This window comes from Apus apus, chromosome 8 (assembly GCF_020740795.1).
Source record: "Apus apus isolate bApuApu2 chromosome 8, bApuApu2.pri.cur, whole genome shotgun sequence".
Taxonomy (NCBI): Eukaryota; Metazoa; Chordata; class Aves; order Apodiformes; family Apodidae; genus Apus; species Apus apus.
The window spans coordinates 10844503-10864768 of NC_067289.1; the positions used below are offsets into that span (position 1 = coordinate 10844503).

At 37.8% G+C, this 20266-nt stretch overlaps 1 protein-coding gene across 10 annotated transcripts in view; it reads right to left on the bottom strand.

Moving 5' to 3' along the window:
• Nucleotides 1-20266, bottom strand: part of TRIP12 (thyroid hormone receptor interactor 12) — a 74537-nt gene that overhangs the window by 19799 nt on the left and 34472 nt on the right. For 8 of the 10 annotated variants that reach the window (XM_051626704.1, XM_051626709.1, XM_051626707.1 and 5 more), the window contains 19 exons: nt 14173-14278; nt 12799-12935; nt 11826-11909; nt 10357-10452; nt 9232-9380; nt 8888-8923; nt 8700-8795; nt 8204-8296; nt 7893-8054; nt 6216-6284; nt 5928-6093; nt 5090-5207; nt 4792-4948; nt 4327-4480; nt 3563-3791; nt 2721-2839; nt 1890-2097; nt 684-784; nt 383-557 (listed from right to left, as the gene is read on the bottom strand). In XM_051626704.1, the coding sequence (XP_051482664.1) occupies nt 383-557; nt 684-784; nt 1890-2097; nt 2721-2839; nt 3563-3791; nt 4327-4480; nt 4792-4948; nt 5090-5207; nt 5928-6093; nt 6216-6284; nt 7893-8054; nt 8204-8296; nt 8700-8795; nt 8888-8923; nt 9232-9380; nt 10357-10452; nt 11826-11909; nt 12799-12935; nt 14173-14278 (2455 nt within the window). Of the gene's footprint in view, nt 1-382; nt 558-683; nt 785-1889; nt 2098-2720; nt 2840-3562; nt 3792-4326; nt 4481-4791; nt 4949-5089; nt 5208-5927; nt 6094-6215; nt 6285-7333; nt 7408-7501; nt 7555-7892; nt 8055-8203; nt 8297-8699; nt 8796-8887; nt 8924-9231; nt 9381-10356; nt 10453-11825; nt 11910-12798; nt 12936-14172; nt 14279-20266 lie in introns of those variants that run through there. The other 2 variants (XM_051626708.1, XM_051626711.1) reach the window with 2 other exon arrangements.

Here is a 20266-nt window from a genome sequence, read left to right on the forward strand (position 1 = left end):
TAAAGAAGCACACAAAAGGCATTTGGCCACTCCAAACATTTGCATATTGAATATCACAAGTAAATGCAGCCGAAGTATCCTTTTCCTCATGTTAAACAATAGTCATGCACAAAACCCCTTCCCTCTTATGCCAACACAGTAAAGGTCGATTCTCTACAGATTATTTCTTGCACCATTTTCCCAAGGATGCTGTTTTATTAAGAGGTTATTTTCTCTACCTTAATTTTGTAATTCTTCCAGTTATTTTAAGTGGTTAACTTCAAATTTCTTCAACAGATGCTCCTCAATGGCTTATCATGCACCTAATGGCTTATCATAAGAAAGTAGCTGCACCTCAAATTCAACACCATATTAGAAGTATGTTTGGTTTTTGTGTATGTACCTGTTATTGGAAATGGTATCCTTGGAAGCAGCCCTTGCAAGACCACTTACTCCTGCTGTTCGTGCTGGTTCAATATTGTTACTGTTGGACTGTGTGCTTAATCTTCCCCATGTTTTAGGATTTAAACTTGCCAAGAAGGAAGATTTAGGAGATTGGGTAGTTGTAGGGCTTTTAGCTGGAGGAAGCAAAGACAAAATTAAAATAAATCAACAAGTTTATTATAGCTAGCACTCCTGACAGCCTATAAGCTTACTTTTAAATTTAAAAGAAGACAGAGGATCTCTCTTTAAGAACTGCTTACCTTGATTGTCTACTTTGTCATCATCTCTTGGAGGCGAGTATTTTGGTCTCCTTGGCCCTCGTTTTGGCAGTCTTTTTCTCTTTAAAACGTCACTCAGTCGTCTGTTCAAATTTAAAAACAAAGTAACATGTTTCCATCCATTGCATTCATATGCATACCCATCCCTCAGTTTAAGATGCATCTGCCAGCTATTTCCTCAATAATTAAAAAAAGGTTCCATCCCATAACAAAGAGTCCATAATGTATGAACAAGCTCTGGGAGAAGGGGCCTCAATTTCATTTTAGTTGGAAGGACAAAGTGACTACTCCAAAATAAAGGAAGGTGTTTGCCTGCTGTCACGTTTCTACAATGGGCAGCTAAGTGCAGCCAGAAGTTCTGCTGATTCAAGGCAGATTAAATTTTCATAGGTTTATTTGTGTAGCCATCTGCTTATTCATTGGAATACACTTAAAAAGAAAAAAAACCCAAACCCCACAAATCTCTACTAAATAAATACCAAGAGACACTGGGTACTTGACCTGCCTCCCCTATTAAAGCCCAGAAAGCACTTTTTGAACAATTTATGGAGTCTCTACTCATCAAACCCTAAACTTACCAAGTTCACATATTTCAATTCTGGTTTAAAGTGAGTTTCCTTATTATGCCAATACATTAAGACAAACATTTCACCTTTAAATAAAAGCAAACTGTCTAACAGTACAATAATTTATTCCTCCAAAGATACTAGTTCTACAAGTGTTCAGAATGGTTGCATTCCAACACAAGAACCTAAGGATGACTTCTTTCCTTCAGTCCCCAGCAGAAAGTAACAATGCACCACAGCTATGAATGCTCTCAAAGAATCACTTGGTCCTCAAGAGTTACATGAGGCTACAGCTCTTGCTCTTGGCATTCTCCACCCTCTCCTCAAACAGCATGCATCTGTTCCTATTATGATATTGTAACTATCCAAGTCTTTGTTTTTTCTTTTTAAAAAACACTTCATATAAAATGAAACAAAACTATTCACTGATAGCTTGCAACACCATTTTAGGTCCTTAGAAGAAACTAACACAGCAAAAAGCTGATGATACTGTAGCAGCTCATGTCAGTTAAAATGTAAAAAAAACAAAAACAAACAAAAAAACCCACAAAAACCAACCAAACAAAAAACCACAGCACAAACAAACACGCCACACATGGCTCACAACCAATAGTGCACTTACCCCTGTGGGCTCAGATCCAAAGAATCCTCCCGGCTGTGTTGTAAGCTGGGAGAGCCCAAATCAGCAGCTGCATTACTGGCAGCAGTGGCTGTTCCAGTACTTATTGTTGTAGTAGTACCCAGTGTTCCTGATCCATTAGTGCACACTTTTGGTGGGCTGGTTAGCAAAGCCTCAGACTCTGCTAAGTTTTTCACTTGGTGCATCACCCCTTAGCAAAAGAAGAAATCTTTGTTGTGTGGATTGGGTTGGTTGGGAGTGGATAGAGGGGCTGGGAGAGGGAGTAGGGACAGAGGTGTTTGAAAAGGTAGAGGTCTGTTATTAGAATCTCTCTTTTGACTATGACAGCACTGGCTCACCCCACCCATCAATACTAAGTTTAAAAAAAAAAAGTTAAACCCTCTCCTGAAAAAGTTTAGGAAAAAAAAAAGCATGACAAACAGTAGCTAAAAAAAACCCCAAAACTCCACAGTAGATTTTAACAGAGTTGCTGCCCAAGATTAATCAGTTTTTTTCCAGTAAGATTACCCATGTAACTTCCAAAAGCCATCTTCAGCCTCACTGCAAGTTCACTAGTGTCTAGTAAGCCTGTACAAACTTGTTTCAGGTTCAGAAAAAAAAAAAGCTTGTCTCCTCTGAGTCTTGGTCAGCTCCTCCCCAGTCATATGACAACAGCTTGCATGAATTTGCCTTCCTTACTCGAGAACTAATATTAACTTTTTACAGCTTGGAGGGGATGGAGTATGGGGTGAAGGATATGGATTTGCCACACATGCACTTTTTCAAAAAATACTAGTAAGAAGGTGAAGAGGAAAAAAAAAAAGCAAGATTTACCTTCTCTCCTGAAGTAAACACTAAAAATGTCAGGTAACTTTTGCATTAAAATCTCTGCCATCTGCAGGGCTCCAACTACTATCTTAAGGTCTTGACTTGACAGCATGGAGGCAATATGACTAAAACAGATAATTTATGAGAATTAGGTTTGTCTTTTCAATTTTGTTATTTAAACAAAAAAACTCAAGACACTTCATTCTTGCATACATAGTACTGGAGGACAAAAAGCAAACAAATCTAATTGTGCTTTTTGTAAAAGCTATAGGACTGAAAAAGGCTTCTTACTGCCTAAATCACTTGCACCAAGTTTTTAACACATGGTATAAAAGAAAGTTTTCTTCCTTTAAAGAACATGGTGGTGTGAAACTTTGTGCTGCCTTTGAAAAACTGGTCAGTTTATTTTCTAACTGCATTATTTTATCTAGATCCCTACCTCATTGTATATTATGTAGGAGAGGTTTCATTAATAGAACTTAGCAGCTGAATGCCATGAGAGTCTTATTATTCACACTGTATTACCTCCAAAGTCATCTTACCCTGAGAAGAGTTTATAGGTAAGTTTAGACATCAAGAAAACAGTAAATGGCAATACTAGTCATTGCTAGTACACACAGCCACATAGGCAACCTAAGTTTCTAATAACAATGCTTAGAGTTGGCACCTACTGCAAGACCTAAGATGCAAAACAACTTCTGAAGAGCTGGCAGCCTCAGCTTTTGGAAAACAAACATTTAAGAATTTCAAAGTACAATTTTCCCCTGAAAAAAAACTATTTGAAAAACATAATCATAAGTTTGAGTTGTAAGCTCAAAATTTTCATTTGCAGTGGTCAACAAACCCACCTTGAAACAGCGTGGTTTTTCAACACATCCTTTAGAAGTTCAGCATCAGCAAAATAAATTATCCTAAGAATTGCTCTAAGGCACTTGTGTCTAACAGCAGGTCCAGCTGAAGAACTATACACTTCATAAAGTACACCAAACAATGTTTTGATAAAGGATTTTGCCAGTTCTGGGTCCTCTTTCATTAGTTGTGCTCGAGCATCATCCTTCTTCAGTTCTGAATGCCCACCTATGAGAAGTTGTGCAACAAATAACTGTGTAAGTTTTTGCATCTTTGCTTTGATAATGAATTTCTTTTTCTAATGCTGAATTAGTTTAGCTCTTAAATTGAAAGGTATAACTTTAGAACCGGAAGTCAGACTATGGTGAGAAAGTATGTACAAATTCCCCTATTTCAAGGGATCAATTTTTTTTCTTCAGTTTTCTTACATATTTCCATAAGCCAGCAAAAAGTTGTCACACAGCCTTTGTTGAGTAAGAGCTGTATGAACAAAACCATTTCAGAAAATCCTAAACCAGGAACACCCCTTACTCCCCTCCCAATTTAATGCATTTTCAGTTTGCAAGAAAAGAATTCACATGTTAAAAATAATACATTCAACAGCATAAATTTTGTTGTAATGCTGTCTTCAGTCACATAAATCAGAATAGTTTGATGCTCCACATAAACTACAAGAAATATATTAGCTGAGTAGCAGACTGTTGTATAATCCAGCTTAAGTTAGCCACAGCCAGACATCAGGTGCCTCCTAAGCTGTACTTACTAGTGTTTGTATTGGCTAAAGGGTTTGGTTTTCGCTGAATGGCACGTGCTGTTCCAGTATCCTCATTTATTTGCTGCATAGAGTTAAAATCAATAGTATAGACACGCCCAAGCGTAGACAGGCTTATCTCATCCTCACCAACCTGATGAGCTGCCTAAAAACAAGAAAGGGTTTAGAGTTAAGAAATCCCCAACAAATAGGAAGCTACATGAAAGCTGATGAGAGGGACAACACAGCAGGAAAAACAATGACTGACAGAAATACAGTAAGAAGAGTAATTAAGCAGTTCACCCATTACTGAATACCAACATGGTGTAATAATACAGCAGGAGGACTGAGGAAACTCATGTTTCTTACTCAAAGAACAAGGCTGATATTTTCAAAACCATAAAGAAAGAACTCAATTCCCTAGAAAACCACACATATACTTAAAAAACCATCACCACACACGTGTGGGATTACTACCTCTATTATTCGACTATCAATCCTGTTATAGGGATGCCAGAGACCCCTGTCATCTCGCCATTGCCATATTGCACCATCTGTATTTTGCGCATTTCCTTTCTTTAGCATAGTATCAACAGCAAAGATTCCCTCTTTTGGCAGGCAAGGCATCAGTTCACTGTAAAGAACATTAAAACAGTATTTTACTAGAAGTGTACAATAAGGTCCATCTAAGCTGAAAACTGTTTGCTATCATTTTACAGAGGTTACAAATTTTAACATACCAACCAGACCCAAAACCTACGGCTGACTAACTTACCAGATAAGAGAAGTAAGCTCATAAAGTTCTTGAGGACTTCGTGGAACAAGGTCAATTTGTTCTTGACAATTCCCATTTGAGGCTCCACAAAGGAGGAAGTGAAGCGTTTCTGCAATATCTATACAAATTATTATTTATGAGATTGTGCATATCAGATTACGGATTCCATTTTGTGTTAGACACTATGCAAAAGAAACAGTCACTGCCCTAATAAAACAGACAGTAGACAGTAAGACAAAAGTCACCTCTTTGAACATTTTAAGAAACATGTTTATGAAGTCTTAGGTTTGTGGATTTTTTGAGTTTTGGAATTTTTCCTTAACAGGACAACTAGGGGAGAAAACATCACTCAACATACAGGGCACAGAATTTTCTTCAGGGGAATGTACAAGGCAGTTGAAGTCAAAAGTCAAAATTTTAGAGATGAAAAGTAGAAAACAAGTGAAAACTAAGAAAGCTACAGCGTGGTTATTTTTTTTTTTAAAGTCTCCCCTTAGAAAAAGCCCTTCCATCACATGTTTTCCCCCACCTGGTAAAGACTATGGAAAGGTTTATTCCGGTTGTTTTGAAATGAGATAAACTTGTGCAGCTAAATACAGACTTAAAATCAGGTGAGTACTCCAGTGACAACAGCTAGAGACAGGAAAGGGGAGAAAAACCCCTCAGGAAAAAAAACTTTCAACAAGATGAACTAAACTTTGTAATCCCAGGGGAAGCACAGTAAGAGAGGGAAAAGTAAGAACACAGTATTTGTATAATCAAGTGCACAAAGTTACTTATTTACTACAGGCATTAACTGAAAGAGGTTTCCCCAGAACACGAAGGAGTCAGAACTCACTTTGCTTCATAAGCTGGACCGCAAGCGTAGGACAGTTGGAGCACATTAAGGAAAACATGCGCACCACCATGATGAACATTCCTGAGCTCAGGATAGGAGGCGTCACTACCAAGAGTTGCTGGATATTTGTTAACAAATCCTTGGAAGCAACCTGCTGGAGTAAGTTCTTTGGGATGGAAAAGCAAAGTTAAAAATGTTAGTCTGGCTTTGAAAGGTAAGATCTTAGGAGAAACTGAGGGAGGGAAGAAGGGGGGAAAAAATGCATGCTCCAAAAAAAGACACCCTTACCTCCTCGTGCTGGAAGTTGTCCACTAGCCGCGCAAAACAGAGGCAAGTGCTTTCAACAGACTTTTTGTCCTATTATTAAAAAAATAACATAAAAATTGTCTGAATTAAAATATTTTAATTTGCACTAGATTATCCCGTCATTTTACGGCATTTGTAACATTTTTCCAAAAAGGCCAGTCAAATCACATTTTACAGAATGTGAATTTTAAATTAATTTATACAGTCCAAACCGACCTCCTGATATTGCATATTCCCTGGGAAACACCTCACACTTGCAACACAAGTACCTTTAGAGATTATTAATAAACAGGTGTATAACATCATTTTGGAATTCTACAACAAGGAACCAAAGAAAATAGAGCTACAAAGCCTAAACAACAAGAGCAATAGAAGGAGTGAAAGCTGTTCTACAGAATGCATGAAGCCTGATTTTTTATATCATGCACTGCAGCCAAGAGAGCAAATCCAAAGACACCAAACAAAAGATAGCTCTAAAAACAGCTCTAATTACAAGTTCATTGAAATACTCAGAAAGTTCATCTGAACATAACAATACACTTTTACTGTAAGGGTGGCTGAACATTGGAAGAGGTTGCAGGAGAGGCTAAGTCTCCATCTTTGCAGTTCTGAGGTTTGTTTTTTTAAAGTTAAAAACAAAACAAAAAAACAGCTGGACATGGTTCTGGCCAATGTGCTCTGGCTGACCTTGCTTAAGCAGGGAGTTACGGCTATGATTACCTAACTCGATTTTTTTTTGCCAGAAAAATTCCACTTCAAAGTTTACTGAAATCTTACTTTTGTGGGCTGTAGCTTTTCTTCAGAGAGCAGGAGTCAGTACTTGTCCCTACTACTGCTGAGGATGGTGCTTTTATGTTTCCAAAGCACCATCTAAAGCTGACATTTGACTTCTGTGAAGCTGTCTCAAAGATTCAAGTAGTCTCTCAGCAAGAAGATATTGGCAAAGTTAAGAATAGCACAAGAACACAAAAGAACATTACCTGGAAGCTTCAATTTAGTTGTATTTGTTAAGGAACAAAATAATGTATCCCTTTTCCACTTTTTAACCTGGATCTGCCAGCCAAGCAGTATATCCAAATCTCTTGGTGCAACAGACATCATGAGTACTCATTTATGGACAGAGCAGGACAGACAGATCTTAGTAGTCCCATGATTTAGGATTCATCACTTCAAACTATTGTATAAGAGTACAAACTTTTTTAAAAGCCATAAGCCCTCCCAAAGTCGGGGGGGGGGGGGAGGGGAAACAAAACCAGAAAAACACCCACCAAAATTTAAGCTGAACTTTTTGAGTTTGAAGTGGGAGGGAAACTTGGAACTCCTTTGTTAAAAAAAAAAAAAAAGAACAGTAATGCTACTGGTTTTCCTCTTACTGATGGGCAACTAGTAAGGACTACAAATCCACTATTATTCACACTGTAAATTAAAGTACCTTAGGTAACTAATTTTACAAAATTAATAAGGGTATCATAAATCCTTACAGCACGTTTACCAAAAAAAGTCCACACACATTAGAATACAACAACTTGACAGTACAGAAACTTTAAGGCTATTATGACACTTAAAAGGCAAACAAAGTAAAGAGCAAGATATCTGAAGGCAACTTTAAAATGCTTTCACGCTAAAATTAAAATCTTCCACTTCATAATAGTTTCTTACCTGATGGGTTAACCTTTGTGTAAGCAGTGGCAAAGAGTCTGCCACAAAGTGAAACTCATCAGGTGTTATACTCTGGCAGCAGTTGGCAGCAATAGCTAGGGCATTCCTCTGTGCATTTATACTGAAGAATTCCAGGTACAGTAAACAGTCTGCCAATCCACCCTATAATAAAATAAACATTTCATTCGCAGTGCTGCTTACGTCACAGAAACTTGTTTTCTTATTTCATCTTCTCAAAAGATCACCAAGATGCAGAACTGGCACAGGTTAAAAAAAAAAAAAAGGCAGGGGGGGCTTTCTTTTTTACTTACTGCCTGCAGAATGGCTTTACTATGCCTGCGTGATAACATCTCCAGAGCTGTAAGTGCCTGCTCTGCCACATCAATGCACTGAATAACTTGCAGCTACAACAAAAGAGAAAGCTTGTAGATTAATTTCTCAACCAGTTTGTAAAAACAATAGTATTCATTAACACTTGGACAGTTACTCTGTACTAAGACACGTATGCTACAGTAGCTGCACTGTAAGCAAGATAGCCAATTTAAGGCTAGATTAGCTACTCCAACTTAGCAGTTTATGTAATTATGCAGTATCTTTGTAACACTAATCAGAGAAAAAGTTCTCAGTGAATCAGACACTGCTTTTCAGTAAGGGTGTGAACAAAGAATAAACTTGTTTTAAAAAGCTTCTCACACATTGAGCATTATCTTTTAAGCTATGAAAAAGTCATGAACTTAGAGGCATATCATAAAGTTCAAACAAAAATAAAAATCCCCTCAGTTTAACACTGTTTTGATTTCATTTTACCTTTTCCAAGAAGACAGGAATTGCATCTACCACTACTGCAGATGATCTGGGAAGTGCTTCCATCATATACGTTAAGGCTCGACATGCATGGTTCATCTATTAAACATAGAGATTTATTTATTTTTTTTTAAGTTGAGATTATAAGTTTTTCTATTTCCAAAATTTCTCAAACATTACAAATCACTTACAATATCAAAGTTGTGCTCCATCTGCAGCAGAGTTATCTGTGTTTTAAAAAAGAAGTATTGTTAGTTTAGTAAGAATTATCTAGAATCTAAGTGAGTACACAGATCAGTATTGTAGCTTTTGACTCAGTACTTTGAATTTTGGTAGAAATTTCAGAAGAGCCACTACTTATTCTTGAGCTATTAAAGAGTTAATAGGACTATTAATTTAGCAAAACACCTCTTCAAAACCAAACAGTAAGATATACGGATTGACATACACATACATAGAATTAAGAATATTTCATTTAAGAAAAATATTGAGTGAAAAGTTGCATCCTCCAACAGAAATGAGATTGAATCTTTACCAAAGCTGGTACAACACTCTTGACTGGAAATCCTCCTAATGTTTCTTCATTTCCCATGACCAACAGCTGGCACATCTCAATCACTGCCTGCAGTTGCTGACTTTCATCAGTGGCTTGGAGACCTTGTAAAAGCTGTTGGGCTTTGGAACCTAGATATCCAGGAAAAAAATTAGGAAAACATATTAGAAGACATAAGTGTTCAAGAGAAATGTTATGCTATACTTCTGCCAGATTGGAAGACCAAAGATAGTTTCTTTTCCTCTGTATTCCTTTCCCTGTCATAAAAAGGGGGGGGAATAGGAAAGGGAGGCAAAGTCTCACTCTTGGCTGTCTTTCAGACTGGTCAGCACAGGGAGTCCACCACACTGCTCACCACAGTCCTCTTGCCAACCTACAAGAGGTGTCAAAACCCACACCACTCCACCTTTAGAAAGCAAAGGACTTGACAACAAAGCCCCTTGATAAAACAGCACATGGAGTCTCCATGGGACCCCATCCTCTTCTTGGCAGGCAGTATAACAGGCTGCCTTTGTCTCTCCTGGGAAGCCAAACAGACTTGGGCTAGAAGGTACACATCTTATACGGCTGCATAATGCAGACATGGTGGCTCAAGACTAAGGACCACGCTCTCACTGACACACTGCCTGAAGGCAATTAGTTTTAACTGAAACCCAAGACAATTTTGAAACTATAAACAACACACCTTAGAACTGACATCTACTACTAGTTTTAAAGCTAGCTTAAGCACTTGTTTAAAGCTAGCAAAAAACCCAAGGGGGTTGAAGAGGTCTTTTGTTAAGCAGCCCATCATGCAAAAGAAAAAGATAAGGAAGGGGTGAAAAGGCAAGAACCCTCCCTTCCCCACCTAGAAGGGAACATTAAGATGCCCCAAAGAAAAAGAAGAAAAGAAATATGGCCAGAGCAAAATTTATCTTCCTTATAGGACAGCAAGCAAATTAGTATTATTGACCAATGGTCTAGCACTATCATGACATACAAATCTCCAACATGTAAAATATTGTATTCAACTATGAAGCTAACACAAATATTAGAATTTACTAGTGGCTGAATTCTACTACTCTGGAAGTGGAAAGAATTAAGTCAAATTAGACAAACTTTGCTTACTAGCTCCACTTCCAATTGTCCTGTGGAAGAGCTGCGACATCCGAGGACCAAGAGGGCCAAACAGGTGAGGAGGAAGACCCCTAGCCTCTAATAGAGCTAAAAGCAAACAGAGGATAACAGCCATTGTCAAAGCTTCTACATATATTTTTAAAAGCTTAAATTCCATGATGCTATAATTTAAGACTATTAGAATTTCAATACTTTAAGTAAGAAGTGTTAGGATTAGATCATTGCAGCTACCTCGATTTCCAAAAAAACCCAAAAAAACAGAAGGATGATCTTTAGGGAATAAATAACTTATTTTTGTATGCATCAGAGCATTAAGGCCCTTTAAGAAGTCACCCACTGAGTTTCCAGAGTTACGTATTTCACAGAAGAAATCTGGTCTACTGTTTTAAGTCTAGATCTAGAATATTAGATACACCAGACTGCAATTTCAAGTCCGAACTTAAGCTACACAAAATAGGTTAAGTTTATGTTCCCGCTTTCAGGAACTGAGTAGCACTATCAATCTGAAAAAATAACACTGAGAAAAGGGTCAGAGCTTCATTTGTTTTTAAGCAGGAGAGGGAAGGACTTCACCAGATGTAGGGGTTTTTTTGGTTTTGTTTCTGAACACTTTTCAGTAGTCTTACTTAAGCTAGACTAAGTGGGTGATTCTGATTTTTACTGTAGGAAGCATAACTACTGCTGATCGATACAGGAACAATTAATAGTAAAAATGAAGTCAGCTCAATATTCCTAATGCATACCTATGCTTACTGAGGACTATGAGCAAGTGACACAGCATTCATTTCCATATTAAATATCCAGATTAACCAAAACTGGTCATATGCAAGGGAGATCATGATCTCAGAACTGGCAATGGAGTGGTAAAATAATTAAAACAGTTGCAGGACATGCAAACTAAGTTCCTGTATTCTCAGGTTTTGAGACTTGAATTCTTTAGCCCAAGCACAAAAGCAAGCATTTTAAGAACACTTAGATTTTGTTTGGTCAAAGCTTACAGCAACATGGGTATCAATGACAAGCACCAAGAAAAAAAAAAAAGAAAAAAAAAAAAGGTTATCCAGAAGCAGGCGGAGTTCCAACAGGCCTAACCTGACTGGTCAACTAGAAAGATGCTTGCAAAATCTAATTTTCATATTTGAGCTTACACACTTAAACAGGATTCTCTACCCCCACTTCCTCCTGAAAAATCAGTAGTACTGTACTATACACCATATAAATGAGTAAGGACACTAAGGACACTAAACCATCCCCTCTAGACATTATTTTCAACTTCCTGTATCTTTAGTGAATTAAAGCTTGTAACTCCATACTTCAGATCTACAGTAAGCAAAGCAACACATGCGCAGACAGAGAAACAAAATACAGCCTTCCCACTACAATACAGAATTTGGGTAGGTATGGCTATTTATAGGCTGCAAAGAAAAAAATAAGTTGTACATTACTAACAACTTTTATACCTTGCAGTCTTCCCATCTCAGAATCATCTGACTCACTTTCTCCAGAGGTTGTCATACCTACAGCCCCAGCAACAGAACTAGAAGCTAAAGAAATAAAATACATGTTAATGCAAGTTAAAGAGCCTTTAAAGCCATAAATCTGCATCAATTCCACAATTTAACATTGCCACCATCATACTTCTGTACAACTGTAATGTTAAAGAAACCAGTCTAATGCTTTCCATAAGCTGAAGTGAGAGGCTATATCAACACAAGCTGATGAAAAAAAATTAAAAATACATCTAGATCAGGAAACTACCTTTCAGACAGATTTACCTGGTTCCTTTATATTTATATGTTTTCCTTAACTGAGCGTTATGCTACACTTAAGTTCCATTAATTTTTACTTCTTGCACTGATGAAGCTAGTTTTAAACAGAAACTTCCTACAATCCAGCATAATTGCTGGGAAGCTCATTTGAACTCACAACTGATTAGGACCTAATAATAACAAGTACTATTTAACAGGATTCAAGAAAAATAAACTTGGTTACAAATTTCTCCAGTACAGACACACTTGTCATTTCAACAGAAAACTTGTAGCATATTTATGAGCAGTTACAAAGGAGTTTTCAGACACAAACGCATGTCTTCTCTGCAGAGTTTGACATCTCTTCTGTTGGCTGTAATTTACATAGCATCTGCTGACGTTATAACTTTTTAAAAAAAGATAGATGCCTGAAACTAAAGTCTACTCTACTGGACATAGTTTGGAGACTACAAAAAAGAAAAACTGAAACGTACCAGATATCCAAGAGATCAGATTAAAAAATAAGGGCCCCTCTCACTCAAAAAGCTTCCAGAATTACTTACCAGCTGTACCACCTTATACAATAATTTCTCCCCAGAATTTAATCCATTTAATTATTTTTAAATATTAAGAATCTTAAATCAGCAACTGTACTAAAAATGTCTCAGTTGGAAGCTCTTCTTACCTGCAGCTCCCTGGGGAGCCTCATCTGTACGCGCAGCTGAAGAGTTAACTCCATCCTGGTTGTTGTCAGGATCAGCCATCTTCTCCTGTCGGCGAGCTTCAGCTGCTCCTCTTTTGCCCAGGCCAGAGCCTCGCCGACTAAAGATTAAAAAAACAAAGTTTCAGACCTTATGAACTGAGAACAAGAGATGTATTAACATAAGACTACTCAAAATCATGTAACATTTACATAGATCACTACCACATAGGTGCACAAACAACACTTCTGTATAAGAATCAGTTTTCACAAAATTATCCATCTCTTCTTTGTCTTCCTTGCCCCATACCACGGCAGTGATTTGTTTATGCTAAAGCATTACAACTCGGTTGTTACATTATACACCTCAAGATGAGGCAGTCTACTAAAATGTAATAGTCAAAATGAGCAAGATTGAAGTGACTGTTAGTTACAAATATTGTACACATTTGAAAAGTTCGATGATGGAATAGCTATCTTTAAAGGAAGTTCTGAACTACTGAAAGCACAGAGAACTATAATGTTCTACTTGGTTTTCAGTGACAGAACAAGTTTGAGGGCACGAGCCTTTTTAAATTTGCTTTTTCTAACACTGTCATTACCACTACAAATTTACATGCCTACCAATTAAAACAAATTCAAATGCACACTTAAGAACAGAATCAGACTTCAGCAGCTCTGTTTAATTTGTTTAAATTGGGGAAAAGAAGTTGTGCTGGAACTACTAAATGTAGTTTAGGCATAAGAAAAAAGTTTAAGGCTTCATAAGTCTAGCTTCAGAATATAAGCAACTACAAAAATTTTTTGCATTACAGGACATATTTACTCTCCCCTTCCATTTAATCTACCAGCCGTTTAAGATAATTAATTCAGGACTAATTTTTCCCTGCATCAGAATGTATATTAAGTAACTAGATATTTATAGTATTGTTCAGGTGCAGCTGCTGACAAGCTGAGTCAGCACAGTAACAAACAATTAAAACAGACTCCTGTGTGCTCATGAAGATTTATTTTCAAAATAATCATCTATTTGATTATTCACAATGGAGAGTAGTTCAGCACTCTCTCTTAAGTGTTTAATATCTTCCTAAAAAACACCTCCCTAAGGAATTACTTAAATTTGTATTATTACTGGCTTTGGGTGTTTGTTTCCCTTCACCCGCACAGCCAAGGGGCTTATTTGAAGGCCTGGTGGTGACAAATTCTATGTGCTATCCATGACACTGATGAACAGAGCAACCTAGCAGGCCTGAAAAGCTCCAGCTACTTCTACAATAACAAAGAGATGGCTGAGTTTTCATGCATGAAAATGACAAATATCAACTCACTGCAGTTATGTTCCATTATCCTAAGTCTTACCTGGTGCTAGCACAGGAGCCCGTGGTCTTTTGCCGTGTGCTCCGCCGCAAACTGGGGAGCTCAGCAGGTGGTGATTCACTGCGCTTCTTTGTAGATTTTCTTAGACCTATTTAATATGGAAAAAATTGAGAGTAAATCAGTCTTCAAATACAGAGCAGTTCTACAAAGAAATGAAACTTCTGTGTACAGGAAACTTACATGTAGAAGAAGAGCTTCTACACAGGACCCAAAATAAGTAAACATCAGCTTTTAGTCACCTTACACTGAACTGATATACCAGTGAAAAAAGGTTCAGATACTTACTTTTTAGTCATTATTGTAAGTAATACTAAACTCCAAGTTGTTACCTAGACACCTTTTCCTAAACTACACACTACAGTCATACAAGAGCTTGTCATCCTCTCTCATGCTAAACATATATTACATTATGGGATACAAACTTTATTATTTCCACACACTGCTGCTCAACACACTTAGAAAAAGATGCTTTAGCTTTAGATAAAGAGAGAAAAAGGAATTACATTGGCAAAGAGGGCAGTGGTGGTTGCATCTGTTTTCACCCACCTGAGTCAGCCTCTGCACTATAAAACCTAATTTTCTTCACTAAATTAATAATTATTTTTAGGCAGTTTTATTCATAATAGTATGGCTTAAGAATAACTGTCTTAAATCAAACCCATGCTCCTCCTCCCCAGGACTGCCAGGGTTGAGATGTGTCATATGTATTATTTGTGTTCCTGTTCAACTACATCCCTTCAACCCCTGTCACCATCACAGGGTCTTTCTTGAGGCAAATAATCAAGCATATCTTCACAGCTTTGGAGAATGAGTTCAAGTTTTAAATTTATAAGTATTTGCACAGCTGAAGACTGACCCAACTGGTATTAATTTGCTCTAGGTTATGAAGCCATTGTTCTCATGACACATCCCACCACAGAACCAGGTAAATCTTAACCACACAAAACCCATGGAATACCGCATTTCAGATGAGGAGCAAGATTACTATCAGACTGAAATATGCCATTACAGCTCCCAAACCATAAGGCTGATAATTAAAGTGTCAAAAATTAAAAATCCTTATCTGGCCTAGCTTTACATTTCAGTTCCACCCACCCCCCCCACCCCCCCCCCCCGCCTCTAAAATAAATAAATAAGAGAACCCCACAACATTCAATTTAGACATACTCCTACTAGAACAGATAAAAGATGACAAAGTTATGTCACTGCTCCCTCTTCTGGCAACAAAGCTGAAACAAAACATTTAAATGTGCAATGTTTCTGAGCACAGTACCTATCAAACCAACTCCTGACTACTTCCTTAATTCCAAAACATTCCTGGAATGCTGAGGTGCAGTATTGAGGAATGAAGTGATAACTATGCAAATTCTGACTGGATATTTAACAGAAAAGAAAAAATGCTCAGAAAAGCTATTCTTGACTTAGTCTGTCCTTTCAAACACTATGTTATCTTTGACCCAGGAACACAATGCTGTGGCAGTTAAGTTCCATATAGATGAAGGTTAACCTGATATTTGTGTATTTACTACACACCTGGCTTACTGACCCAAGAAAACTGGCAGCCTTAAGGAAACAAAGTCCTGTACTTAACAGCCACCAGGCACTGAAGCTGGCCAACCACTTGAATATTCAGATGGTCTGTATATACAGAACAAAATATGTAACTTTCTCATATATTAAAAAACTAGCATTTTTACTACATATGCTTTCAAATAAAAAAATAAGTTGAAGTTGCTACAACAGAAATATGAGTACTCCAACCCTACTCACATACAGTAAGATGGGCAGAGAAGTAGGTTATGAAGGAGAAATACAAGACAAAAACAGCATGAAACAGTTGCCACAGGATCCCAATGCCATAGCTATCTATTTTTCTCAAGTACTAGAAGCACAGATAGAAAACTCCCCTCATAGCTGCTTATATTTTACAACAGAAAATGCAAGCTTTAACTGCCATTAGGTACAGCACTGTATTACTCCACAGAAAAGGTGTTTACCACTCTGATTTCACATTACACATAAGGAAAAGTAGGCTACTCAGTACCTATAATAGCGTGGCGAAATTCTAAGTGAGATGTACTTTTGCCTTGCATTTCAAAGAATAAGTTAACCAACCTGTTACAGTGGAGTTCACTGGAAAACTGTAAAATGTATTGTAATTCTTTATGTCAGCATGACACTTTCTACTTTAAATCTGTACGTACTCATTTTCAGGTAATTTTCAGACCTAAATATTCAGTAACTTCTTATCAGTTTAGCAACAGGCTATCAATGCAATCCCAAATCAAAACAGGATTTCTGCTGGGGGTAAAGGTTTTGCCAAACAGCAGAGCTGAACAGCTTACTGTTGTTAAACAGTGTGATACACTCACTCATGTCTTACTGTCCCCAAACCAACCCCAAGATGCACAAAGTGCACACCTGACACACTCTTGTTCTGTTGATATTCTGGCAGCTTGGTGAGCTGAGCTTGCATAACATGGGTCAGATGAGCACAGACACTGTGAAGCAGTAGGGAAATGAAACTGTGAAATGAGCTGTCCTTTTCTGAAAGAGGTATTAAATTACCTGAGCCATCTCTTTGAACTGAATTACCTCAGTAAGAGGGTTTTGAAGAATGTAAAGAGCTACCCGGTTACCACCTGGTGGATGAGCTGCAGAATACATCACAGCCTGAACACCCAGAAGAGCTCAACTTACTTTCTCCTGCTGCTCAGGAGTAATTGTTCTACTTGTGACATCTTTTTGCCCATTCCCCTTTCCCAAGTCCTAATTTCTCTACCAGGGCACATAAACTTCCAATTCCCTCTATTAATTTCAAAGACTAAAAAGGATGAGACAGAAGACTTCTCAGAGCTTACTCCCTGCTGTTCAATGCCACTCTCTTGCCTTAAAGTTCATTGTTTAAGAAGGTTTCCTAAGTCAATCTTACCACCCATGTCTTTTGCAGTCCTTTGAATCTTCCCAGTACCATAAGCACAGGACTGCTAAATTCTTCAGCATAGGACTGAACTTACCCTTCACTGGCATTGTCAAAATTTGACCTCCCCATTAAGGCACTGCCAGCATGGCATCCAGACTGAGAATTAGCCCTGTGTCTGTAGGAGTTGCAGGAGGCTAACAGCCCCAAGCCTCACTGCTAAAAATGGCTCAACCAGCATTCAGAGAGATGGGATTGTCTGACAAAGGAAAGCACTGGTCATACTGCCACAGACAGTGGCAAGGGATTTCAGAGGAAGAGGTTTGATGTTCATCTCCAGAAGTTATTTGGCTCTATTTCTGCTTTCAAAGAGCAGGCAGAAGTTATGAACAGAGCAGGACTTTGAACAAATCAAAAGAAAATTAGGTTTCAGCAGCTCATATTCAGTAACTGCAAGAGCTTCAGATGTAAACTTCAGAATTAAAGTAGAGGCATAGATTTCCTTAGGCAAACAAATATATTACTTATGCCCTGACATCATCTTTTTTGCATGCCAAACACTCATGACTCTGAAGGAAAACTGATCCAAACAGGCTAAACCTGAAACAGCACAGCCTAACATCAATTAAAAAAAAAAGTAATAATATCTTCACATTTAAGTGTGTTTACTGGTCAGCTACTTATTTTTTTTTCTTTAAGGCATTTTTTGTTGCATGGAAGAAAACAGCTCTGAATGCAGCTGTACTGCATTCACTTATTTTAAGTCTGAGTGTATTACCCAAGCCAAAATAAAGCTAGTCAAATTTTCACAGTCCATAACCTGGAAAGGCCTTTGCAGCTGAGAAAGATAACCAGCCAAGGTTTACTTGCTGGGACTGGAAATTCAGATTGGTTCCTGTGTTGGGCTGTTCTCCTTACACAACAGAGGGAAAATACCTGTGGACAGGGGAAGCAAGACAACCTCCTTGTCATTCTAATACTCCACCACTCCTCTCCCTCAGTACCCACTCAAACATCCTCCCAGCTCTTGATTACACAGCCCCACACAGCCCTAGTTCACAGTTAAACCAAGTATATCCAAAGCTAGTAATCTTACTTACTCCATCTCAAGTCCACAACTCCAAGGCTCTAACGACCATCATGCAGACAGCAATGCACCCACAATCCCAAATAAACTAATTCAGAGCTGCTTTTATGTTCTTTTCTTCCTCACCTCTACCAAATTCCTTGAAGCCAGGAGTCAAACACCATTCATGCTCCATGTTCACCTTCATGTGGCTTTTGATATACCCCAATCATCTCTCCACCCCCAAAATCTTCAAGTATTACGATTCTCTCTCTCGGACAACCACTCTAAGTTACTCTTCTCTCAGCATCATCCCAGCCATCACTGCCAGCTTCTTCCTACTTAAGGCCCGTAAGACACTACACAAAGGCCAGCAGAGATTTCCCTAATAATGGAGACATAATTAAGCTTGATTTTATACTGTTACATAATCAGCAAGGTGATCCACTTTGCAAAATTTAAAAAGCTCCTACAAAATATAGGGCTTGAAAAGGATGCAAAAATACTCAAGTATTTCCTCTTTAGCTGGAGCAAAAACCTTGCTCCCCCCCACCACCCACCAAGAAACATTTAGCTACAAAAATAGAGGTGAAAAACTTTACCCTAGCCTGTTTTTGGTCTTTCAACAAATTCTACAGCTGTTGTTCAGTGATGTCACTGCTCAGTTACACAGGCTGCTCTGTAGCTGAAGATGTGGAAAGTCACCTTGGCTGCATTTAACACCTTCTAATTATCCAGTAAGGACTGAAAAAGAAACCTCAGAGTATTCTCCTCCAAAACAATAAAAGCTTCTCTAAAGATGGCAACCATGTCTCTCCTTATTGTACTCTTCAGTCAAGTAAGCCAGATCAGCTCTTCCAGTTTTTCCTTCAAAGATCAGAACTACTAATAATTCTTCTTGTACTTTGACTTAAAATACCCAGAATTGAACAGCATTGCATTTGCATTGACATGACTAAACATATGTTAGCCAGAATAACCCCAAATAATCTCCTACTTTTCTTCCTAGAATCACTCACCCATCATTCTTCCTGAAGTTTTTGCAGCTCCATATAGTTATGTCTGCATGTTTGTTTTTGGTTTATCTCCCACTAGTTCTGTAAGCCCTACTGCAAACTTCTTCAAATCTGTTTCACATTATATCCATATACAAGTCTACTGAGTTTTAGCTTTACTTTCTACACAGAATTACTATGATTTCTAAGGACATGTTTCCAGGCAGAGGCATGTACACCTCAGTAAGCCAATCTAGATCACTATTTGCCTTACTGCTTTAGAAAGCTTTAAGAGTGTTAATATTTGTGTGAAAAATCACCTATTTCTGCTCCCTTATCCTCCAAGGGTACTAGCTTGCTACAGAAAATACATTTTAATTTACTCATTCCTCCTTGAAAATCTACCTTATTTATTTTTAAAATACTTTCTTGTCACGTCCCAGCATTATCCAAAATGTGTATTTGGTTAAAATATTTCAAATTTGTCCCAATATCTGAGTTAGTGAAGCCATATAAGACAAGTTTTCTCTTTTTTTAAAAAAAGGGTCAAGCGAACAATAGTTACTATTGGTTCAAAGAGCACTTTACTCTGCTGTCAAAAAACTCTAATGCTCTATTTGAAAGGCTGAGACTATTTGAAAATATCAAAGTTTAACACTTTCTTCTATTCTAGGTTGAGTTCTTACTCTTAGTAGTAATTCAGTATAATCACTTACTCTGATCAACGATATTCAACATAAAAAACTTTGAATTAAGTTTTGCTGTTATGTACAGTAAAGAGGCATTAAACACTTTGTAATTCCTACTATCACCTGTTAGTATTTTCTCCCTCCCTCAAACTGGGACACCTTTTAAAGAAAGTAACTTTAACCTCTACCAAGTCTAGCCATGTCTCTCACCATCCTTTGAGCCCCCTGCCAGTGATGTTTTATACATTACACATCTGTATACATGGACCGTAGATCCATACCAACTTGGTTTTGTGACATACACTTGAATGTCTTAGTTCAACTTAAGTTAATCTTTTTGCAAAAGGTGACTTTCAGGTCATGGAAGAGCTGAAGCTCATCAAGTTGGCTTTCTCAATATTGTCTT